Below are 26,531 nucleotides of genomic sequence, written 5' to 3'. Positions count from 1 at the left end.
TGCAGTTTTCATCGTAATTTCACAAATTTACTATGAAATGAAAAACACTAATGATAAGATAAATTCTAGTTACTGTAAAATAATCCATTTTTGTGGGCTCAAACTCTTCCCCATCGAATAATTTTTTCCGTGCATTACTAATACACAATGAATACATTAACACTAATTTAACCATTCATTATTAGTTTATTGTATAAGCGTGTTTAGAGTAAGGATGAAATAAACAAAGAAAAAAAACACCTTAAAAGTAATTTCTTACTTTATTATATGCAGATATATATCGATATTGGTTATTTCTCAAATGGGAAATAAGTTTGAGACTTCTCTCGTTGTGGCAAAATTCGACGTGCAGTTTGTCATATATCGAAGTTGTAAATTTTAGTAATGTATTCAATGCATTCCAGCAACAATAACGACATGCAATAGGGGAGATTGAGTTTTAAACAAAATAAAAATCATAAAAACAAATACCAACAATAAAAACACGATCAAAAGATTAAAACATGACGTCTCGTTTCCCCGATTGTCAACCAGGAAAGAAAGTAAAGGACTGTCTGGTAAGTGTAACCAGCTTTCAATGATTTTATATGTAGGTAGTACTGGATTCACATCCTTATAAATTTGTCATAATGCACTTGTGTATTTCGTAGAACGTGATAAACTAAGAATTTCCTCGACGTCGTTTGATAATCTTCTTATATCTGTAATAAATTGCTCGTTACTAAGAATACCAATTTCAAAATGAATATCGTCATACAGGATGGACAATCATTTACTATAAATAAAATCTATTTGTACCAGTCCATATCAGACTCTCTCGGACTCTGCCACATGTAAGTAGTTGCTATATAAATGTTTTAACATAAATTTGAAAATTTAATATTGACTAAATGAACATGCCATTTCATGTACTCCAATGTGTTCATGTTCATGCGGTTATTATTCAACTTTTAACATAGAAATATAAACAATTCATCTTAATCGCCTTTTTATTTTTTTTATTTAATAATTGATGGTATCATGGTATCTTTCAGAAAAGAACATTTCGAGCGTGAAGCAAGGATCGTAAAAAGACTCTTAAGTGAAAAAAATATAGTTTGAAACAAGATACCTTGTTCCCTGGATATGAAGATGTCACTTTCGGTTTTCACGATTGTACCAGTCCTTGCTTTGGCATATGTTTTGGGAGTGTGTCCTTCGAATGCATTTTCTGTCAACGACTGCATGTGTGAGTATTACTATAATGCTATACTTTGATTTCGTTGATAATCGTAGGTTTTCGCAATTGATCAATGTCGTGAGCCTATAATTGCATTTTTTATATCTGGAAATTCGAAACTACAAAAAACACAAATGAAGTTATAAGATATAAATGAGGTATTCGTTTTTTTAAACAGCTGATGGAAGATACAATGCTGACAATGTTATCCATGTGAGTGAAGCTTCCATAGACCCTTCCTATTTTGTCGCCCCCGGTGTTGTTTCGGCGAAGGTGAACTTCGAGATTCTACAAAATGTCACAAGTGATCTCGATCTGTCTGTGCATGTCATGAAAAAAGTATGGTGGTTTTGGGCAACTGGACACCGAAGGTGAGAACAATGTTTTTTATTTATCTTTGGAAAAAAATCACCGTAATTATGTAAATATTGCACCGACATTGAGGAAATATGATAAAGCATGAGTCCTGACGATGTTATTTATTAGTGTTACTTAATTCTGAAGGTTTGATATTGTGTATCATTTCACCTGTTCATAACATTCTTAAAAGGTGCAGGAATACCCGTGCATACATTATGAGGTCTGTTGTAATTGGATTATAACGTTTTTTCTGTCCATACTTTATTTCTACGAAGGAAAAATCTATAAATATTAAAGTTTCATTAAAAACATAGGCTATGGTCGTTTATCAAAGACATGAAGTTTACTTTCGACATCAAACAAATTCACTTATAAGGCATAAAATTATATTTTGATTATTGAATGTGTTTTAAAAATGCAAAATAGTTTTTTTCTTTGGGAGATATTCCCCAACGTCCGTATACTATTAACATAGAGATTTCTTAGAGCACAGATTAAATATCGTATGAAGTAAATAAAATGTGAGTTGTATTTCCTGTTAGATTTATATATATATGTATATATAGAAAAAACTTGATTTGACGAAATGCGAGTAAATTATAAATAAAAATGAATTTATATATATATATATATATATAGGGTGTTATATATATATATATATATATATATATATATATATATATATATATATTCGCATTTAAAATCAACAATGCGTTTGATTAATCAAGTAAGACATGCTTCAAAAACAGCAAATAGCCCCTTAAAGAAACGCTGTTTCTGTGAGAATGAAGTAGTTCTAACCCACGATTAATCATGAAACTCGCGTAAGTTTAGGTCACAAACTGTGTCATATAGAATTTTGATATGTTTTATTATTTTTTGTGTTTTTATTCTGCATTTTCATTTGTCGAGACACTTTCACGTGTTCTACGATTTTTTTTAATGATATTGCACTGTAAACCGGTTAATTGATCATATTGATGATAATTCGTTTTGTTCTCCATAAATTCTCATATCGAGCCTGTAATAATGCATGATAATAATTATAATAGTAAATAATATTATTACATTTCACAACACGTGTGTCAAAACATAAATATATGAACTGCCTCAACACCATAAAAGTATCTTTTTAGGAAAATATTATCGATTGCTTACGTTTGAATTCTTATATCAGGAACTTTGATATAATCTTTGAAAATTCCGTGGTCAAGACACTCTGATAACATTTCGAATATGATTACTTGTAGTACTCGTAGTTTGTGTGAAACTTTGGACACTGCATTTCTGGAAGACGACGGAACAACTAACTGTCCATCCGAACTTTCAAGTGCTGGAATACCTTGTCGATGTCCTTTCCGCCGAGGTCGATACAGCCTGCCATGGACCTCCTTTGACCTCATCAAACCAGATGATGTCCCTTATGTAAGTCCAATACTCTCACAAGAATGGTTTGAATGTTAAAACTGAACTATCGATTTAGTTTTTTCCCCATTACTAGAATTATCTTTAATATTTCATTTTATTGGACATATTATTAATAATTCAATTGTTCGCAAGGAAGAATTAACGTTTATAATAAGTCGATTTCTCTTCACTTAACCTGTAAAGTGAAACATTTTAGGGTCAAAGCATTAGTGTTATTCAATTTTATATCTATTTACTATATCAATGTAATATCTATCTAACTGCTTTAATTTATATCATGAAAAGTTTTCACGAGCCTATCACTTTCTGGAATCTGACCAGTTCAGAAACGCAGAAAATACCATTCACGATGTATTAAATTGACCAAATATACTCCAATTACTATAGCTACTACAAAATTCAATGCTAGTCAATAGCTTATTTGCAAGTTTTCTCGAAGATCGATATTTGTGTATAATAGTTATATAATGTTGTATATATTTCCTTCCGTATTTTGCAGGGGAAGTACTGGGTTGAGGCACGTTTAACAGACCCATTTACTGGCGTGTTGAAAGGCTGTCACAACGCAGAGTTCTACATTTCGTCATATTAGATTATTTTTTTTCACGTTTTAATGGGTCAGATGTATTGCTAAAATAAATGAGATATTTAACCTATTTTTTGTTTTTGTTTGTTTGTTTAGTTATTTATTTCATTTTTCTTTATACCCTTACTAAAATAAATGTTCCAAATATCTTGGGTTGTTCACACTGAAATACTACTCAGACGAGACTCGAAATGATATCGATCTTATGTGTAATAGTTTACTTTATGACTTAAGAGAGAAATGGTTAGAACTCAACGTGACTAGCATAACCAAAATAATCATACAAAACTCAATATAGATTATAAAGACACAATAATGCAGATCTACTGAGTGTAACAAAACTACTAAAGGCAAGACTACATACATGGTATAACCACGAACTATTAGTTTACGTTGCTATTGACTTCATATCACTGCATAATGCCATTGACCTGCTAAATAAAAGAGAAAATTTCAATTAAATTTTTTGATGACCCTACAGATATAACATCATTTTATATGTATCACAAACATGTGTTTATGTTTTTGTTGTAGCGTCTAGCCCAAATAGCAACACAATATACCTTATTTAGTTTGTGTGATCTAAGAAAATTTTGAACATCATTTCCGGTGCTGAATTGTATTAGAATGGTCTTGATAATACCGGATGTAGCTACGTGATTTGCATGTAAACTAACCCAAACTCGATATAATGAACGATATCATAGCGATACTATAAAGAAAATAAAGTTTTCGCATTAAACTCAAAATCATATACCTCTCCGTATAAGCCAGGAGAAGTCGTTAAAATCTTTTAATTATAAACTGCAGAAGATCCAATGGTGTCTAGTATATCCCACATATGAAAGTCATTTTTAAGTAAATATAGGTTAGTGCATTATACAATGTATATAATTATTATATCTATTCTCTTAATCTGATAGCATCGTTTATGAGTATCAAGTTTAGTGTGATTTTGGGTATCAGTCGAGTGTGTCTTTTGGGAATGTCAAGCGTTTCTTAACAACCTCTGTTATCTTGTTAAACCCAGTATTTGTTAGCCCATCGATGCTTTATCAAATGTATTTCAAATGTACTGTACACAGTTCACCGGTACTGTCTGTATTCCGAATAGATTTATTCTCGTGTATCAGCTTCACAGGTTGCACCATATGTAGGGGTTCATTTCCTGAAACCGGTAAGGAAACACTGATTGAGTGACCTTTGACATGTATTGCAATTTGCTTAGACACACATGGTATTACTGTAAAGGTTTCGTCGTATACCAGTCAGATATCATCACTGTATCTTTGATCCATTATTTGTTAACTGGCTTACTTACCTACGTAATTCATTAACCTATCAATATTCTTTTTATTGATTTTCTTCTTCAGAAATATTCAATGTAAGCCCGAAATGAAATTGAATTATCTTCATGCAGTGATGATACGATAATATCGTTATTGCTTTTTCTACATGAAGCAGTTATTTCCTTCAACCAAACACACGTGTAACGTGGAGATGTTCAGCGTTGTATAAGAAATTGTTGAAGAGTTACAATAACAGCCATCCTGGAAAAAATGACAATTCGACTTCAATTACACACACACACACACACACACACACACACACACACACACACACACACACACACACACACACACACACACACACACACACATATATATATATATATATATATATATATATGTCGATTTTAAAGATGTATTGAAATTAGTCATTTACTTATTTTCAGCAGTATTCTTTTACTCACAAAATAACAAAATAATAGATATTCTAGTTTTGAAGTGTCAGAACAGAACATTAATTTTACATGTGTTAGCCTGCCTTTAGTCTGGTTATATCACGAAATTATTTATGGTATTTGTCTCAAGCAAGTTGTTGATACTTATCCATTGCCAAATATGATAAACTGCCGAGAGCGAAGATTGATAATAATAACGCATACTTTTTATCATAAAACAAATCTGATGATTTGTTATAGATCCCAAGTCATCACAGGATAATCAATTTAATGTGTTGACCATTTACAGTCACTGCATCGAAATAAATACATAATTCCATTTCTTATCTATCAAGACGCTCAAGGTTCTCGGTGCAAAATCGAGTCGAATATCTCCAGCACTACTGGAGATTCATTCCGCACCATTGATTCTATCAGAAATGATATGAATCATTCTTTTCACTAAATGCAGCGTTCATATGTCTATAAATGTCGGCAAGTGAGGTTAACATTAAAGTATATTTCCTCACACGTGTCGGTAGGAACTTCAATGATTCTCAGAAGAATAACCCGATTCTGTATTACATTCAAAGTGTATTTTGGTGTAAAATTTATATAGGCATATAATAAATGTAGCCATTTTTCAATCATTATCATTAAAAAGGTTGCTAATGCTTTATGTTCATTTTGCTCAATTGTTACAAATAAATCCTAACCTTATTTTCTGAAACACTCCAAGTGTCTATCGGTAATTTCTGAAGTGGAAAAAGGGACTATATTCATTCACGTTGAAACCTGTGTGTACACACCGTGATATGCTCATTGTAATATTTATTTCTGTGAACTAGCTATATAGATACATATTATATGACTCGCACAATAAGCTAGACTAATACTTTGCCAATCACTAGTATTTAACTACACGAACACTTGCTGCCTTTTGTTTATCTCTTCCGTGCTTAGTCTAGAAGCTTGACTTGTACACGTTCTTAACCTTAGAAGAACTTTGATGTGAGGTCTTTGAAAAGTATGTATACACTAAAAATGATGAATAGAATTAAGATTTGATAGTGTTGTAATGAACTAAGTGGAATATAGCGTAACAGTGATTTGTTAGTGCTGGGCTTATTTGAGAGATTTAGAAATATACAAAACGAAATCCGATGGATGAACGGCAATTCCTATTTATGAACAGGATGCAGATATTTCATACCACTTCAAAGGATACAAAAGAAACACGTTTCGAGCGATTATCACTTTGTTATCCAGTATAGAATTTGATATAATAAAGATGAATTACCATGTATAATGCAGCTTTATGGTCCTTATATGAGTTTTAAATGATGCTGAGGGCCTCAACTAGCGGCTGAGGAGAATCAAACTCTACCGTGTTTATCAGCGTTTTTTATACTTCAGAATATACACACACTCTTGACATTCTTTTATAATCATTACCTCCCCATCTACAGTTTTTGTTTTTTGTTTTTTGTTTTTTTCTTTCGTTCTGATCACTTTAAATTTTCCTCTCAGTCGCTCCTAGGTTTTATAATTAAGGTAATGTATGATCAAGTTTGATTCATCATTTGGCTCTACAGTGTCCAATTTTGAAATTGTATTTAAAACTGCATTGCATTTGTACGTCTATGTTTTTGCAATTTTCTGTCTTTCTTGGATTTTTTTCTTTATGATAAAAATCAAATGCTACAAAATGGACGGTCTAAATATGTTTTATTAGTCTATGTTGTCTATTTTTTTTCTTCAATATTCAATGTATCACATGCAATAAATACAGTTTTTGTTTTGCTGTTTCAGTGGCTGACCTCTTTAGTGTGTAATGATAAGTTAGTTGTTATATTAGATTTAGGAAAACTATCATGAATAAATTAGATATCAACGAAGGATATGAAAATGGCGAGGAAGAAATTTTTGAAAATATTGAAAATGTATAGTCAGCGACTAATCTATATTGCATCGAATGTGTGCTATACCATAGAAACTCAAGGGAGATAAATGCTTTTGTAACTGTGACCTATGACGCATAAGCTATAGACAAAACAGATACCATTCATTTTCTCTATACTGAATGAGATACCCTAGCACGTATTTGGATACATCTTTTCCCAGAGATCAATCAGAGGCGTTTATTCTCACAGCATTTGGAAATCACCAGTTATTCTTGTCAAATACTATAAACGCCCTTTTCGTGCATTAGACTTATTGGAAGCGATTGGAATAATCAAAGTAAGTAATGCGTTTATTTTTTAGTTAATTGTGAATGTAAAGACGAAATTGGTTTTCAGTGTGCCGCATACAATGGTCAATATCATCAGCATTTATGTGCCACTCATTCGATTATTGAACAGAAATGATTGAAAATAAGTCTTTTGACATAGAAAATCACACATTTAAATGCTATCTGAAGTTTTTGTCATCTCTGTTAACATAACTCATGAGCAAATTTATTGTTTTATTCCTTTTATCAATGAAATAGGTTAAAAACCTGAATGAATGTTTTAAAATATGTTAAAACAATAAGTTGCATTAAACGATCTCCCACAACTCATTTTTTGAGCAAAGACATAATTTAGAGTAAGTTATATCATCAGCAGAAAAAGATATGCAAGAGAATATAAGTTTTATTTGTCTATTCATTAAAAACATATAAAATATCTTACAGTTGCATTGTATTGCCTAGTTTTATTTGGTTTACAAAATAAATGCTTCACTTCCTTGTAAATTGTCTTAATCAAATTCAGATGTGATAAATAGGTTAAAACAACACCAGCACTGTACATATTCTACAGCACCAGGCCAGAAAGATAAACTGAAGCCGATAAACAATACCCTCTTGACCTTTCACTACTACTCTAGCACCTCCCATTCACTTACACCAACCATCAGTATAAACATACCGATGACGTACTTATCAATACGACCTGGCGTTATGCCTCAAACAATCAGAGTGATATACATCTGGCTGCTGTCTCAGTTCATTAGCTATAGTACGTTTTTGTTGGTAGGTTTAGCTGTGTAATGAGATTGCATAAAAGAGAGATACAAGTGAATAGCACCTTTCAATACTAAGAACTACTTACGGTAGAACCAAATAAGGAACTGAAATGTATCTTTCAGCTGTTTCATTCCTGTAGAACTCGTCCTTGACGCAAAGGATACACATTATTGAATCTCAGAAGACTGCGAAACATCAAAATCGATCAAACGAAATATCTAAACTTAGATAAGTAGATATAATGGATCCATAATTCTTACAATATCAGACGAACATCAATACATGTTTGAATCAATAAAAACGTGGCTTGCAGACAATGGCAAATCGGGGAAATGAATGTCCGCCAGCAGTGTCAAAACAAATTTCAATATCAATTTAGATTTAGATAAAATTAAATCATCAATCCACCGTCTCGTGTTCTAGGTTACAGAAAGAGCTATCATTATTGAGAGTCCTAGAAGAACGAACCATATGATGCAGTTCTTAATTCTGTATGAAAAAATGCTATCAACTTGTGTGTCTCAAATTTATCATACATTGACAATTACCTAAATATATTGAATTATAACCTACATGACATTTTTTTTGTCACTCAGAATTTGGCTCTTTATAAGGGACTTATAAACTGTTCATTTAATATTTAGCATATACATGTATTCAATATCATGTACATATTTGAATTTAAAATCATGCAAAAAGCATGGCAACTGAAACAGAAGGTACTGACTATAAGGGGTTGAGGAACGCCCTACAAATAGGTATCTGTTCATTTTTCGTTATGATATAATATATTCTGATATGATTTCATCGTATTTGTAACCACTTGTTTAATAGCTTTGTTTGTATGGCGAATGTCAATGAAGATAAATAATCTTTTTAAACATCTGATAAAATTTAAACTTAAATGTGACAAGAAAAACGATACACTGCAGAGTATGAACCATTTCACCATTTCACATTTTTATGCTAAATTTCAATTTTCACACTTTTATTTAATGTTTGATTGTGACATAGAAAACAATAACGATAAGTCTTTTATAACAGGACATCACATACTTCAACACAAGTTAGATGTTGTATATGTTAGTATGTTTGACAGCTTGTTATCAAATTTAGTTTACACATACCTGTATCTAAATACGTATACTATTCTCTTGACAACATTGGCTATTTCTCCCTCTTCAATTCATCCTCTTCCATGTATTAAAGTCCAATACTACACATGTGATTGGGAGAGAAGCACAGTTATCTTTGTACTGAATGATTCAATGCCTTATTATCAACTAAGAATTTTATTCTATCAAAGTCATCAAAGTCAATTGAACGAAATCTGTACTGATGGTACCAAGAGAGTTTCTCTTGTAGGTATAACTTTAAAGACATATAAAAGCCGTGATTTCTGATCGCAGCACGGAAATCAGGCGATCCATCCTTCAACTGTTAATGAAGCGAAATCTGAATCCATGGTTGCTCTGGTTTAATTTGCTACACATAACTTTTATTAAAAAAATCATTATGGTAACATTTGGTGAACAATTTTTAAAAACACAGTGAATGTAGAAATGTATTCAGGAACACATCCAAACATGGCGTTGTCGTTGTCAAGGTAACGTTATTACGATGTGATATGAAACATTACACTACATATTTCCTAACACTTTTTGAATTCGAAATTTCGATGTTAAAAATACCAACTTGTCGGTGGAATAGCATATATATTCAAATATACACGTTCCAACTAGATAGATCTTAATATATTAATGAAATCAACAAACTAGCAACATCACACGTGTAGAAATAGTATTAATAAGATGATAATCAAACTCTGATCTTCACTTTTATAATAGCAATGCAAATTGTCGATTCCATATTGATATATATGGACGGTAAGATTTATTTATAAGACATCGAGTAATGACAACCTAATGGAATAAGGTTTCTCCCCTGTAGATGAAATGTAAAAAACAACAATTTCAGTAAATTCGATATATAAAACATAAATGTTTGATGAGCGACAACAATACCCTTTTTTGTATTGTTCATAAACCTTTTACAACTACATCACTTCCTTACTCGTCAGAATTAACATTAACGTTATCAACTGCGAAATGATTCTATAGAAATGGGATGGATAGGAAATACTTATAACGTTTTATCTCAAATAATTGAGATCAAATGCTATTAGATCGGAATGAAAAAACCGCTTTCTATTATGAATACAATCAAAGGTAACAGATGTACCTCGTTTGCAAATCTTTAGCGAACATGTATTTATTATATATATTTTTCACTTCAGAAGTAATCAAATTCACCTAAACACCTATGATTTTTCAGCCGAGAAAGGCCCAGTCTGACATCAGATTAATACCATGAGGACAAAGATGCCTCTTTGTGTTTTCAACATCGCATCGGTTCTTGTTTTCTTACATGTTTTGCATGTGTGTCCTGTGACTGCATTTTCAGTCGACGACTGCATGCGTAAGTATTTTTTCGTTCAAAGAGAAGGGGCAGATATTTAGTCCATATACATTGTTTTTTAAGATCCATACAAAGGAGAGAACGAAAATGGGATGTGAATCATATGACGCGTATTTAAATTGATATGATTGATATTAACATGGTATGTAAGATGAATAATGGGTATTTCACTATAATTTTTACATGAAAATGATATCAGTGTCACGTGTTGGCCTTGTTTTGTTTTCCTTTTTTTCAATAAGTTAATGCCTTTTTTACTATTCATTACATGGTGGTGGTGGTGGTGGTGGTGGGGGGTTGATTATTCTTTTATATAATTCAGTTGAAAGTCAAGTAATGTATGTTTAAGTCATGACGATAATCCTTTGTAAAACAGCAAATCAACAAAACAATGTCGTCCACGTAACCGAAGCCCAAATAAGCCCATCACGCATTGTCGCCCCAGGCAGTGTTTTGGCGAATGTGAACTTAGATATTCTTCAAAATATCACCAGTGATCTCGAACTGTCTGTGATCGTCAGGAGAAAAGTGTGGTTCGTCTGGATAACCGTGATCAGGAGGTATGTTATTATCAAATACACCGCAAGTATTTTCTCAAGCAGGCATCAGGAATTTACAGGTGTTTGCTTTGAAAATGGTTCTGAACTTTTGTCCTTATTGTTAATATCAAGAAAGCCTTTTTTTCCAATAAAGAATGCATTCAAATGCAGATGCGCACCTTATGACAGTTCATGTGTCCATAGATGAAAATAGCATGTTAATGTATGCATATATACTTTACTGGAAAAACATCAATCAGACCATAGTAACTCATGACATAATATTTCTGTTATAGATAGGTAGAGTTTTGTAGGTTAAGTTTCTAAAATTATGATTTTTTTTTTCATTTTTACTCGACGAAAAAAAATAATTTATTCTGAGACCAGTTTCATGCAATTTACATTGGAAAGATCGGGTGGCGCAATGGTAACGCACTCGCCTTTCATATAAACGTCCGGGTTTCGATTCCTTGGGTAGATATTAAAAAAAGGTACTGGGGTCATCTGTTCTCCATGTGGGTTTTCTCTAGTAGTATCTATTACCTTTCACCAGAAGACACCACTAGCGCTTTCATCCGGGCAAAAACAAAGTGATAAGTAACAACTGTTTGCTTGCTTTGCTATTGCTGTAAAATGAATAAAGCTTATATGCTAAACTCATATAAAAAAATATCTTACTTGAATAAAGCAAATAAAATTTGTTTCTAAACCAAACCGTAACCGCTAAATTTCTGCATCTCTTCTTGTACAGTGTTACGTTTACTATCGTATGTTGTTTGTTGACCTCTAAAGTCGGCTTCCGATTGGCTGTAAATTAACCTTGTTTATTAATCGTATGACATTTTCAGGCTTGTGCAATTTCTTCTGATAAAGGAGACACAGAACTAACGTGTATAGGAATACAACCTTAGTCAACTTTCAGTTTATGAAATGACCCATATAGAAAGCGAGGAAGGTGATAGCTTTTGGACTGAAAGTTATCTTTGTCATAGTTTCTGTTTCCTATAATCCTAAAATGTTCTCTTGCAGACCCGTTTGTTTTCCAAGATTTATTTTACTGCAAGTTCATCTCATTATTTATATCTAAACATCAGATAAATTATTTTTATCGACTTCAAATATGCTTACTTCATGGTTTGGTCTTTCACACAAACTGTTATTCATTTCATCCATGCATTGAAGGAAAAAGCCGTTATTTTGTTTTTGTTTTGTTTTGTTTTTTTTTTTTTTTTGCTTCTGTTAAGAAAAAATGTTTTTGTGAGTTGAACATACCAATCAAAGAACATATATTACGAACCATGGATATGTCCGATTGTGACATAACCAAAAAAAGCAAAAACGACCTTTACTGGTTGTGTCTTTACAAAAAAACATTCCCCACATACACTTCTTTCAAAAAGAAAATACCATAATAGATCAAATTTTGCTTCGTTTTACAAGAACGTGTACATTGAATATATATATGATTCACGGATGTAACACAATCGTTATAAATATTAGAAATGTTTTCCTCATTTGTGAAATATAATATTTTTCACTCCAGATATCATTCACGTTATTTTCACGTATGGAATTTACTCCTAATTTCTAATAAAAAATAGTACTTGCTTGCAGTACTCACAACTTGTGTGGTGTTCTGGACACGGAGTTCCTGGAAGTTGACGGAACAACAACCTGCCCGCCCCAGCTTTCTAATGCTAGAATACCTTGTCGGTGTCCCTTCGCACGAGGTAGATACAGCCTACCATGGTCCTCCTTCGACGTCATCAAGCCAGCACGTATTCTTTATGTATGTTTATACTTCTTCATATGTTTAAACCCTATTTTACCCAAAGTGAGCTAAACCATATTGAGATGTTATGAGGAGTTCGCAGATATTTCGAATACAATAGTTTTGCTTCTTTTACAGTTGGTATTTTTTTTTTATTTTGGAATAACTGAATGCTTTCATTTATATTTTCGTTCTGTTAATGTTCTGCGAATAATGATATGTTTAACCACGCAATCGAGAATTCAACTTCTAAACCGTTCATCTTCGAAGTAGTATTTATAACATGACGTTAGCATTTTTATATATTCATTTATTTACTTATTTATTCAAAATTTACAACCTAACAGGATGGTTTTATATTTTGAAGGGGCGGTATTGGGTAAAAGCACGTTTGAGGGATCCGAACACCGGCGTGTGGAAGGCGTGTTATATCGTGAACTTTGATCTTTCACGGAACTAATTTGAATGCACCCTTGATTCTTTATCTTTAGTTCTATTCCTATAATATTCTGCAAGCAAGATTTGTTTCTCACAATAAAATGATGATGACCCCAAAAACGTTTGTCTTTGGTTGTTTTTGTTATATATGTATTACAACCACGAGAACAACAAATTGAAAAAATATTTTCAAGTAATTGTCAATTTCATCACTTTTACCAAAACATTAAGATGTACAAGAGGGTTATTAAAGATCTGATATTTCCTCTTTACCTATTGTTTGGTTTAATCACCATTCAACAATCGGTAAAACAGTGAAGTAAAGTCTAATGTATTTTGCCATTAACACTTAAACAGATATTGAGATGTTACGGAAGATCATTTTTTTAAAACCAACCGATCTAAGGAATGCACTATTACCAGCCTTAATTTCAAATCACCTACTTAAAGAATATACTGAACATATTAATGTTCATGCATCAAAAATGTTTTGATCATTGTAACGCTTATTTTGTTTAATATTCTATTTGAAATTTTAACATACAATTAATTAATGAAAAGACGTGAAATAATTAATGTTCAACTATAGATATTAACTTATCCGATAATATATAGTTTTTCATCATTCTATTCATATCTGAGTAATTTTATAAACCAGCTTAATGTTGTTCAGTGTCCAAAACAGTACATAAAATTCAACTGAAAACATATAGAAAGTGAATTTCAGTGACTGCAGTACATTTATTTCAAAAACGATTACACACAATGTTGGCATGTAAGTCTCCTTACTATCTACACTGCTTCTAGGTCACTGCAGTAATGAGAAAAAATACACATGAGTGTTGTTAGAAGTAGTTTCACCACACCAGCTAGCGCATGTGTTACATGTAGTAATACATACCTACCTGTCAAATGGTGTTTATCTCAACCAGCAAAATAACATGAACACAAACAGCATTCCAGTAGTACTATCCGAATATCATGTTGAAACATACATTACATATGAAACTGCTGTTCTAATATGTCTTCACGATTTTATTCTATTGTGTTCATTGTTCATAATTGTTATATTTTTTCTGTGTATCAAGACAAAGGCAGACATCAAAGATTGTGCAAAAGACACACAAGTGAATAACATCTTTTTGATACAAATCGAGAGTTAAGAAACAGTAGAGCCAAACAATGACCTACACCATACAGCTGTTTCGTCATTGTAGAACACGTTAGCGAAGCGAAGAGCCTATATTTTGAAACCTTGGAAGCGTCTGAGGGAAATTCGAAGATATCCAAAGAAAAAATTCTAGAGATATATAGACAGGTGCACTGGCCCCATGATTCAATAAATTTCTTGATTGTCATATATCTGATAATCCTATAACGTCATGTCCATTATATATACTGAACCGTGGCAATTTTAAATTGAATAGTTTTACTTTTGGTTCAATTGCTGTAGCACTCCAGTATATATTTCTTAATACAAGGAAACATTCATGCATTAACACTGTAAGGAAAAAATTATCAATTTTCGGTAATGTGTGCTGTTGTCAACTTGTTCCTGAATTATTCTGTATAATCGTCTTTCTCCCGGATGGGTGCATGAAAATACGACGATCTTGAAAAGTTTAACGTTGAATTAGTTTTGATTGTTGAAAATGCGTATTCAGTGGAGAGAAGTACGTAACCAGAATATATAATGATTCTTTAGAATACATTCTCTTGCAAAAGATGAATGAAAAGACGATTTCATATTATCAAGATGAATTAATTTTGATTGTTTAAAAATAGTATTCAAGAGAAAAATAAGTAGATGGAATCTATAATGGTAAGAGTCGCCTGATAGTGGCTTCGTGACCTCTGAAAACCTTGACCAGGTTATTGTCTATCTATAAAGGTGTATTATAGGTGAGATAAGGTCATTGTCAGAGAAACTCGCAAACAGCCATGTCGTGCCTCAACGTTTTAACGGTTCTTGCCTGTGCACTTTGTGTTTGTAATGCCGGAACATTCCCATTCAGTGACTGCATGCGTAAGTTTACTTTAATCATTATATTGATGAATTGTTTTCTTCGTAAAATATAAATTCACTTCTGGTTATAATGTGTTTAATAACAATATTCTTGCTTGTGTGAATACATTTTTCTTACGAGATATATAATCATTTCGTACAATCAAATATCTACTTTGTCAACTATTCTGACGAAGGAGTGCTTAATCTCCTAAAGTAAATCGATAACAAACGATGCACAATTCCAAGCATTTCTTATCTAATCGCCTTATTGAGTGTTTCAAGTAGCTGGTTGCAATGACTTCCATTTTAAGTTTCAACGATATTGATATTAACGATTCATTTCAGTCAATTAACAGTCTGTCGATAAAATATGTCTATAAATGCTGAAGATATATCTAAGCAATTTCGAGTAATATTAAAAAAAGACTCAAGATGCAAGTGTTGACTAAAACGTAAATGAGTAAACAAGTGGGAAGAAAAGCAGTGAAACAGGTATTCAATATAAAAGATAAATGTTAAAACTGGACCTTAAAAAGGTATTCAAGAATGAAGTTAAACATACTTTGATAAATATCTACACTATTTAGGTTTTTTCGGATCAGTCAACATTGAATTATTAAACGCCATCATATTTGCCAATTCCTTCTACACGTTAGAATAATGATCTTTGACATGTGACGTGTAGCCTGTGAATGTCACCTGTCCTGTTAAAGACAACATATCTACGTTATCTATTAATGGACTGAGAACGTGTTTATGTGATGTGTAGCATTACAAGGTTACAATAACAGCCTTGTACGCTTGTCAGATGTCTTAAATCAGACGGTATTGAACGGCAGTCTTTTTAGCAGTACCAAGTCACATTATACGGACTTAATAAGTGTTCCATTGAAATAACCATAGCACCTTGCAATATAAATTCAACAGTTAATTCAGTGTGTTAAGGAGTAGCGTCTTAAGACTCGTCAGTAATGCTTAAGACCTAAATTGTTTAATAATATCAGACTACAGAAGCTCAAATGATCGAAATCAAGGAAAATCAAAGCGAAAAACAAGATGAAGATGTGCACTAAACACTTAATAAACTAAACTTTATATTTTTCGATACTGATTGATTTGAAAGTCATCATTTATATAGGTATAATGTGAACCAAAAAAGAGCGACCTCAAAAAAAAGCCAATTCTGAAATTAAGCATATAGTTTCTTTCATATATATATAAGAATACATTTGCTGACTAATAAAGAATATAAGCTGCAGCTTATTTTCGAGATTTTAGGGTAAACTATTATGATTCCTGCTTTTCTAGGGGTATGATATTATAAATCATAATATAAATAGCATTGGATGTAATTATGCGTGTTCCTTTTGCGTACTCTTTGACCCCGTGGACATTTCTTAATCTTATTTTCAGAATAGTGGCGATGAACATGTAAAATAATGCTACTAGGTATTTCTTCAATTAAAAAAAAGAAATGCTAAAGTTTCTGATAAATAAAGTATTAAGTTCGACTTGATGTCTGTACAAATCGAGACGTAATAAGGATTTGTACCAATGAAATGAAGTAAAACATGAACATTCTACTAAGTAAAAAGGGACAGAAAATGATGTTAAACCATTTGAAAATGGAGCTGTATAAACCAGCTTGTGAGAGACATGATCTGGTCTTGATTCTTTAGTCAACTAAGGAATGACTTTACTGGTCTTAGAATTCGTACTGAAATTGCGCGTTGTTTCATAGGGATATGATTTAAACTTACCCGTATATATGTACACCCTTTGAAATTTATTGAGATATGGGGCAAACACGTAATCTACATATTATCATTTGTTTTAATCAATTTTGAATTTTACATTTTAATTTGATTTAAATAGATAATGGTCAAAGGTATTGATAAGTATATTCAGGCTACCGTGTCACTAAAGACGATATATTGTATGCATAAATTTCGGCAGTTTTTTTTAAGTTTTAGATAATAAAGTAAAGAGCGGGTATGAATTACGACTATTAGTGATGTGTTGTTTTTATAATTAGTTTTAGGTAGCAAAAGTATGAACAAGGTTTAAATTATGTCTAGCGGTTGAGCGTGGCAATTTCAAGCCTGGTGATTCTATGCACAGTATATGCTTATCTTCATGAGCCAGTATATTCCCAATCGTATTTAAAGTGTTATGTGAGTTTGTAAAATTCGGTCATAACGCTGATTAGACAAAACGCAAATTGAAAATAGTGTTTTCTTTAAACTTAGAAGGACAAAAAGTATAGGGAACTCATGGATCAATCGGTCTACGAAAGGTGACGTCACGAGTACTCTGCCGTTGTGACAAAGTGGTATCATTAAAAACAGTCTATCTAAAAATGATTTCAGACACAGAATTCCGAGTGGGAAAGACACTTTTGAAACAAAATTGTCAATAAATAATACTGAACCTGCTCGTCTATTGTGTAATTGTTTATCAGTTTTCCTTAAACTTTATATAGAAATAAAAATTTAATAGCTCATTGATATGTTTGGCAAACTACAAATGACGTTCACACTATGTATAAACAGATGTGAAAACTGATAAGAGCGACATCTTGAGAAAATGAGGTTTATAATTTGATACATACTTACAAGAATGTAATGAGGTGATTTCCAACTATACCAGGAAAGTCTATAAAGCAACACTGAACACTAAGGTTCAATAACAAAGGGGATCATTGATATGGATGGCGATACCTAGCACCTGACATTATCTTGCAATTCTTCAAAATGAGGAAAAAATTAATTACAATCACTTTCAAAATACATGATAGTAATAGCATGATTCAGTGGATAATCTTGTCTTACTGTAAATTACTTATATTTCGCGTAGGATGTATTTTTGCGTAAAAACGCGAAGATAACTATGGGTGGCATTCATGTTGATTTGGTTACCGATATCAGAGTATTGTAGAGCCAAGGTTACTAATATATCATCATTCGAGAATTTAAAGTCAATTCTAGATCAGCGTTCGCGAATATGTCTGAAGAGGTAAATTCGCGAAATATAAGTGATTAGAAATATATTACTGTATTATCAGACGATATTGGACAACAATGTGTTTGAAATGACAACTATATGTAACTTTTTTTTCCATTTCGCTTAGTAGCGATTATCATGCAATGAGATTTTGCAAAGATGTAAATAAATCAGCCATTTTCAAGTATATATGGGGAAAAAAAACTTTTCAGCATTTAGGTCGTTCTAGATTTTCAAAATACTCCAATTATCATAATCTCCCCTAACTGCTGAAATGCGAAGTTCCACAATATTGGCAGACACTGGATATTTTCCAATGTCAACAGCTAGCATAATTGTTTACTGTAGAAAATCATTTTGCTGGATGTTGATATTGGGAAGTGGCCAGTAAGTGGCCAGTATTCTGGCTTATGGTAAAATCAATAATATAACATACGTACACACCGTAGGTTCTCAGGACATGTCTTATCATTTCGATATTTGCACGTAATTATCACAGTTTGATACATTTTTATGAAACTTGATGTTTTCATTGTTGTCAAGCATTGATCCTAATTTTTGACGTTTTAGTATTTGATTAATTAATATTAGAAATATTGTGCTGGAGTTGTAAAACAAGCGTGAGTGTTTTAACTTCTAACATGTGCAACTCCCATCATGCACTGGTAGTTTCGGCTTATATCACTAAATACGGAATGCAGATCGATACTACAAGCATTAATACCCGTGAAAAGAAAAGCTTAGAGTTCTCCTGTATCAGTCTTCCAATGAAAAATTTATAAAGGTCACATTCAGTTTTCATCCTGAATCAACATTAGCGTTTCTAAACTTGCATAATTGTGCATCAAAAGCTTATAATTTACAATGTTAGACTAAAGAAACATACTCATTATCATGGAGTGTCTTTTCCTCGAAAGAAAATGATACAAGTTTTCGTCTGGTGTCTTTCTATATTCTAGTATTTTACAAGAGTTCATATAATATTTCAATGTTTGAAAAATAAGCAGCTTTAAAAAAATTCTTTATCCCAATTTTGGTTACAATATACATGTACATGCCAAAAAACGAAAACGCGAACCAAAACCGAAAAGCATTCGATTGCAATTATGTCAAGGTTATAGTCTAAATTAAATGCACAATAATGAAAGATAATGCATTACCTGGTTGTGGTACAGAGTTTAATGAAAAGCATCACAAGGATATGAAATAGACTAAATATTAATACATCATTACTGACTGAGAAAATAAGATTCTCTACTGAAATCCTACTAAGTAATGTTTTTCTTTTTAATTTTCGATCAGCCGATGCTCAACGCAATATCAACAACATCGTCCATGTAAATGCTGCTACCGCTTCGCCCTTCCCTGTCGTCGTTCCCGGCCCAGTTGACATCGTAGGCAACTTGGATGTCCTCAAAAACATCACTGGGCCCTTAAAGATGACGCTTTCTATTAAACGAAAAGTCATTGGGCTCTGGGTACCAATTCCCTGTATCTCCAACGTTGGAAGCTGGTAAATTTTGTTGACAATACGTGTTTGGAAGTTACATTTCCATCGATGTCGCTTCGTATTATAAGTATAGTTTGTAATCGAATGTTTTAACAGATTAATGCATCGCGTTGTTCAATCGTCTACTGATAAAGAAATATTAAAAATGATGTTATTCGTCTGTCTTTTCAGCAAATATTGATATGAAGTGCCACTAACATAATCCGGTGTTTACTTTGACAATTTTCTTTATAATTCACCTCTTAAAATTTAAAATGTATATGACATGAATTGAAGTGATTATTAGTAGACAGCAAACAAAACCTTAATGAACAGTCACCCTTCAAATCATAGATGTAACGTATTGATATATTTACTCTCATCTCCATAAATCAGGTCATTTGTTAAATACAATATGAGGTATTTGAGGGTATAGAATTATTTCTGGTATGCGTCTGCCTATGAAATTTACATTGTATTGTTTACTTGGACTGTAGTTAAGCATGTATCTATTTTGAAACGAAGAAGTTTTGATTCCACTCTATTTTTCTTGGAAGAACAACAACTGGTTGTTGAGATTGGCAGGCGGATGCTATATAAATTTGCTGTATGATAAAATCCCGTGGTTGGTTTCTTATTTAATTTGGTGTATTTCGCATATTTGCTTTGATACGTTATACTTGCGTTTCCAGTACCTATCCCGACGTGTGCTCATTGTTGAGCTCGACTTTCGTGAAAAACGGCGCCGTCGACTGTCCTGTGCAATTAGCTGCAGAGGGCCTACCTTGCACATGTCCAATTCAAGCTGGCCACTACACACTTCACCATGGACATTTCCAGATCCCAGAGTTATCTGGAGTATGGAGCTGGTTGGCGTCGGTAAGTACGATCAAAGTATGACTTCTTGTATTTAAGTGAATTTATTTTTATCACGCTCTGATTTTTATCAATTATATGATTATATATGTTTATATGAGATAACAAACTGATATTTGAAATCCCTTTATTTGTTTAGATATATTTCTTCCTTTAAGATCAATGACTCTTGAGTTAATAACTAAATAGGCATTGTCATATTGTTTCTGCTGTATGAATGCTTCCACAATGAGATGCTTCTGCAAATGAAGCAACTAAGAATTGTGTTGCAATTGAAGAAAATAATATATACTTGCTATTGTTTGGTTTTAATGATACTTTGATATCAGCTTTTAATCATTTGAAACAAAGCGGTCGTTTTAGACCGTCTGCCTTCATTTTGCGTTCAAACAAAGGCAGTAGCTAGGTAAGGAAAGTGACATTTCAGTCAAACATTTTTCTTCTATCAGAGAAAATCAGCAGATGCCTTAAGGCAACATAAATTTGAAATTTCTTAAGGTAGCAATACTTGTCTTGTATTCAATCAAATGATGAAATATTATCAATAGAGTGACGAAAAACGCTTTAATAAATTACATTGTATAAGGTTTGTTTTATATCCAACTTGACCTACTGTTGATGTCATCCAGTTATGAGAACAATTGTGTCATGAATAGATAATCAAAATACGTTCGGATAAAGATAAGTTCTAAATATATGCCTTGGGAAGCATCATGTCATGTACTTCAACAGCACATAATGTCATTTCTTATCATACAGGGCGATTATCAGATCAGGGCTACTCTGACAGATGCCGCCACAACGGAAGTGGCATGCCACTCCATGGACCTATCGATAGGTGCCCCCTGCTCATTCTTCGACTGCCTGTTTGGATGAAATTTCCTTCTTTACATCTAATCGGGGTTTTGGGTTATGACTTTATTATCAATAAAATGATTGTCATGTTATATGTTTCATAATTCAGTAATAGAATTTAATATCTGTACAGATGTTAACAAATTGCACAAAATTAACCGCATCATACAGATCATACAGCTGCTTTGTTCTTCTAGGACTCTTCAGTGATGTTATTGTCCGAACTTTTGAAGAGGAGGGGGCGACTGACGAAAATCTAAAATGATCGAAAGAAAAAGTCAAAATCTAGACGAAGAAATTACTTAGCCTCACGATAAAGTAGATTTCGTAATTGTCTTATATCACAAGTACATGTGAATAATCGGAACCGTTCCCCTAATCGAACTAATTAAAACTTGGCATACAGGTTAGGCAAAATTCGGGGACGTAAAGTCCGCCAGCATTGACTACAATCTGCTATCTCAAAGATTGTACAAAAGACACTCACGTAAATTTTAATAATTTTGCGAGGTCCAAAAGAGTAAATCATACAGCTGTTTCGTTCTCACATACTTCTTACTCTGTTGCGATTTGCGGTCAATAGATGGATTCTGCGGGGCAAGAAACACAAAGTACCTTCATTATATCTTCTAAAACACTTTCCTGGTAAAAATAAAAAGATTTATTTTATCCCTGCTGAGTCCTTTCACAGATATGACAATTACATACGGACAGCTGTTAGTGATATCGGACTTTAGATAACCAGGCTTCTAATACATATATACTCAACAAAACAAGAAAGGTTAACATGTTTCCTTGGCGAATACCTCTAAATGAGTGAAAACAAAATGACATTTGTGCAATATTAGAAAATGGTAATGGTTTACATTACAAAATCCAAGGGGGTTACCAAAATCATTCAAGCGTGAAAGTCTGTATTAGCGAAAGAGCTGCACGAGGTTTTCTGCGACTAACTTGTATCTTCGCTTGAATTTCATAAACATTCAAACTGACAACTGTTCCTTAGATCATTAGGACTTAGAAATCAGCGAATCTTGCTATCTATCAACTTTATCATTATGCCCCGGCTGTCACAGGTACAGAGAGAAAGGGCTGTAGGCATTATCCAGGCTTGGGAGTCTCGTCGTCGAGTTGCACGGCATTTTGGTTGCAGTGTTAAGACAATTTGCCAGTTGGTAAGTCGTTTAAACCAAACTGGGTCAACATCCGATCGTCCCCGATGCGGCCGACCCCATAAAACGACCGCCAGGGATGACCGTCGTATACAATTGATACACTTGCGCAATCGATTCGTAACCGCAGTAGAGACTACATTGTTTGGGCGTCGTGTGTCTCCCCAAACAGTCCGCAACAGGTTGAGGGCCTACCAATTGAAAGCGCGGCGTCCCTACACTGGACCCAATTTGTCGCGACGTCACCGTAATAATCGGCGTAACTGGACCCGTGTTCACCGTCGTTGGGCCAAACGACAATGGAACAATGTTCTATTTTCAGATGAGTCCAGGTTTTGTCTGCAACACGGTGACGGAAGGCGCAAAGTGTGGAGGCGACGAGGGGAGCGTTTTGCGAACTGCTGCGTCGCAGAACGGGACCGCTTTGGCGGCGGATGTGTAATGGTTTGGGGTGGTATTTTGAGGGGGACTCGTACCAGGCTTGTTGTGTTAAATGGCAATTTAACCGGCATTCGATATCGAGACGAAATTTTAAGACCAGTGGTTCTTCCATTCTTAAGATGCCATGGCGTTGGCGCCATTTTTCAACACCAGTCGCGTCAGCAGAACTTTCTTGCAGCAGAATAACGTACAGGTGTTAGATTGGCCATCTAAATCACCTGATTTGTCACCGATTGAGCATGTCTGGGACGTTCTTGGGCGACGCGTGAGAGAACGTCAAAATCAGCCGTCAAACTTGCAGGAGCTGGCCCAAGCCTTGATCGCTGAATGGAACAACATCTCTCCTCGAATAATCCGCCGGTTTACGAGTTCCATGCGACGACGCTGCAATGCTGTTTACTTCGCAAAAGGTGGCCATACCCGTTACTAATGGTGTTACCTTTGAAATTGACCCCAACGTCCTTTACAGTCGAATAAAATCAACTGAATGCAAAGTTTTATAATGAACCATGACTGCAGTTTTATCAGAATTGATCAATTACTTTATTCGTACATGATTGGTAAGGATTTATGAATGGGTTAATTAATTAATCACAGAATAAAGTAGTGTTACCTTTCTTTTTTTATTTAGTATATTAAAAAGTATTATATTAGGTGTAGAGTATAAATACAGATGGCAAAAATTTGGGATAAATGGCGATTCATTTAAGGGTTTCCTACAACTTGTCGCTGTCTTTACGTTGTATTCAGTTACCACTTAGATGTCTCTGGTGTAACTTAACCGTGAGAATAGTGGTAACAGACGGCTTGTTTTCGGGTTCACATTTTCAAATTTGGTACCTTTTCTTTCCTGTGTTATAACGATACCAGTCAACATGAATGTGTGCTACCCCGATTGAGATGAAGATTCCTATGACTTCTCCATAAAAGTTTATGTACAATTTTGAAATTTCAAGAAAACCCGATGCATTCTGAGTTGAAACTCAAGGACTGCTGGATTCTTGCATTTCATCGCAAAGTTTACAAGTCTGATTCCCCTTTTATTTGGTGTGTTTGTACTAAAACACTTAAATTCTAGGGGTTGCGTAGTCTGGAGAATTAAGGCCGGCCTCTGCTGTAAATGTTAGAAAGGTGAGTTGTCTTGTTTGTAACAATAACTCGGGTATTGCTCCTATCCGGAGTAGATGGCTTCCACACTATTTATTTGGTTTCCATCTGTAGTGGGTTTATATTTGAAGGAAGTTGTTCAGGGCGATTATCTGTTCTATCAAAGAAATTGAAAGCATCTTTACAACACGTATCTCGTCGATGGTCTCCTTTCCCCGTTTTCATCTTTGGTAACCACATTTATATTCAATGGCATACTTTCAACGTGTGCATTGCCATGAGGTAAGACCAATGCAGTTTTGATTACTTTTTCTAAATGAGGGTACTTGGTTGCTCCAACTACCGACTTCATTGGAAATAATTCTCTCCGGTAATAATCCATCCGTTCAATGTCGTTCTTACCTTCACTACAGGATATACCTAGTAACATTTCCTTTGATCTGTAACCATAGTTACATCTACATCTGGTTCCAGCTGCCTAGTCATCTCCTGGTTGGCTTTCACATATTTACGGAGACGTTTTCCTCGCTGAGATAAATACAAACAACTCAAGTTAGAAAGAAATGGCAGACGCTTCATGGTTTGTGGAATATTGGAAGCAGGTTTTCCTTGATAAGAGTTCCTTTGATCGTTGGTCTGTTTTCACCTTGATGAGCTGTTTTGTTACAAATCTTGTAGTCGATTAATAATAAGCTCTTCACCAGATTTTCCCTAAACCTATTAATAATTTTTTTTTTTTTCAATTTTTCATAAAGAACATGATTTTTGCTGTCTAGAAGACTAGCAACAAGTCTTTGAATAGAGGAAACACATTGTCGAGAAAAAAAAGCATTAAGTAGAGTCTTTTCTAGATTGCATTCAAGAGCTTGATGGATTCTCTTTAAATTTGTACTCTTTAATGTGGTCTTCTCATTCTGTCCAAACTTTTCAGCAAATGTCAGGATCATTATCAATTTCAACATCAAAGTCAAGCTATGTGTGTTTAAAATCTGCTATGCGAGCAGCGCTGTATTTGAAAAGATAGTAGTGGTCTAAGCAAGGTTGTTCTACAGCATCATCACACCCCTCGTAACCCTTACCAAAGCTATTTTGCACAATGTAGACATTTCATGATCCAATCTCCTGATAATTTCTTTTTGACTTGAAGCCTCTGCTTTAATATGGGAATCCAACTTAGCAATGATCGCCTTATTCATATTTGTTCCATCCAAGTCTACAATATTTTGAACAGATATAGTCATCTGCCTTGAATCCCTTGACAATCACTTAAGCTACTCTGATTTCTTCAGCGTGTCGAAAAGAGAGGTAGAACCGACACCAAACGTCGTTATGTGTTGGGAACCAATACATTACCATCAGATCTATCGGTTTCTTTAACTGAGCTTGTGAGGTTTCATCAGTAATTCGTTAATAAATACCTTCTGGAAGTGTAGAAGCATTTCATCAGTAGTAAGTACATACGAAGTTTTTGTGTTGTTTAGTGTTATATCTTGTCAATTATAGGGTTCGGAAACATTGACTTAAAAGTACTAGCGATGCCATCACGTGATCTGAAGCTGGACGTATTTCGCTGCTGCAATCTGTGCAGCTCAAATACCATTAGCCTTGAAACCTTTGCTCCAAAGATACAGATTTTGAGAATGGATGCAGATGTTGATGTGGATGTAGATGATTTACCATTGCCAATGCTATCAGGCTCCTTTTGGCTGAATACCAGTTTAGCTTGTGAATTGCCTAAAGCTGGGATAACAATAATTATTACGGACGTTAGCTCTCGCATGTTGTAAAAGCTGTGTTCTTACCAAATTATCACACCTGGGCCTGCATTCACGAAACCGTTCTCATGCTCAAACTCAAGGTTTTGTACTCAAAATTCAAATTTCTCAAAAAGTTTGATGAATACGAATTTTGAGTACGTTCATGAGCACAAAAGTTGAATTTGAGCATGAGAACGGTTTTGTGAATACAGGCCCTGATTTCTGAGTCACTGACAGTAAGCGAGGTGATCATCCTTTCCTCTTTTACACC

The 26,531-nt window shown here is 33.7% G+C and overlaps 3 protein-coding genes across 3 annotated transcripts; all 3 read left to right on the top strand.

The window, feature by feature from the left end:
- The first annotated feature begins 1,131 nt into the window (after positions 1-1,131).
- LOC132549670 (ganglioside GM2 activator-like) lies at positions 1,132-3,599 on the top strand. Its single transcript, XM_060213621.1, has 4 exons — positions 1,132-1,228; positions 1,398-1,590; positions 2,830-3,004; positions 3,507-3,599. The coding sequence occupies exons 1-4, from the start codon at positions 1,132-1,134 to the stop codon at positions 3,597-3,599; spliced, it is 558 nt and encodes a 185-aa protein (XP_060069604.1).
- Positions 3,600-7,386: 3,787 nt separating this feature from the next.
- Positions 7,387-13,661, top strand: LOC132549738 (ganglioside GM2 activator-like). Its single transcript, XM_060213694.1, has 5 exons — positions 7,387-7,557; positions 10,661-10,804; positions 11,181-11,364; positions 12,958-13,132; positions 13,482-13,661. Exons 2-5 carry the CDS (start codon positions 10,696-10,698, stop codon positions 13,572-13,574), a joined length of 561 nt encoding a protein of 186 aa, XP_060069677.1. The 5' UTR covers positions 7,387-7,557; positions 10,661-10,695; the 3' UTR covers positions 13,575-13,661.
- Positions 13,662-15,493: 1,832 nt separating this feature from the next.
- On the top strand, positions 15,494-21,804 carry LOC132549747 (ganglioside GM2 activator-like). Its single transcript, XM_060213703.1, has 4 exons — positions 15,494-15,581; positions 19,866-20,076; positions 20,745-20,931; positions 21,688-21,804. Exons 1-4 carry the CDS (start codon positions 15,494-15,496, stop codon positions 21,802-21,804), a joined length of 603 nt encoding a protein of 200 aa, XP_060069686.1.
- Positions 21,805-26,531: the final 4,727 nt, after the last annotated feature.

Source organism: Ylistrum balloti, unplaced genomic scaffold, assembly GCF_031769215.1.
Source record: "Ylistrum balloti isolate Yb309-2 unplaced genomic scaffold, AGI_CSIRO_Ybal_v1 Utg370076, whole genome shotgun sequence".
NCBI classification, from domain to species: Eukaryota; Metazoa; Mollusca; class Bivalvia; order Pectinida; family Pectinidae; genus Ylistrum; species Ylistrum balloti.
Note: the sequence above shows the minus strand (reverse complement) of the source record. Positions and strands in the feature narration are given on the sequence as shown.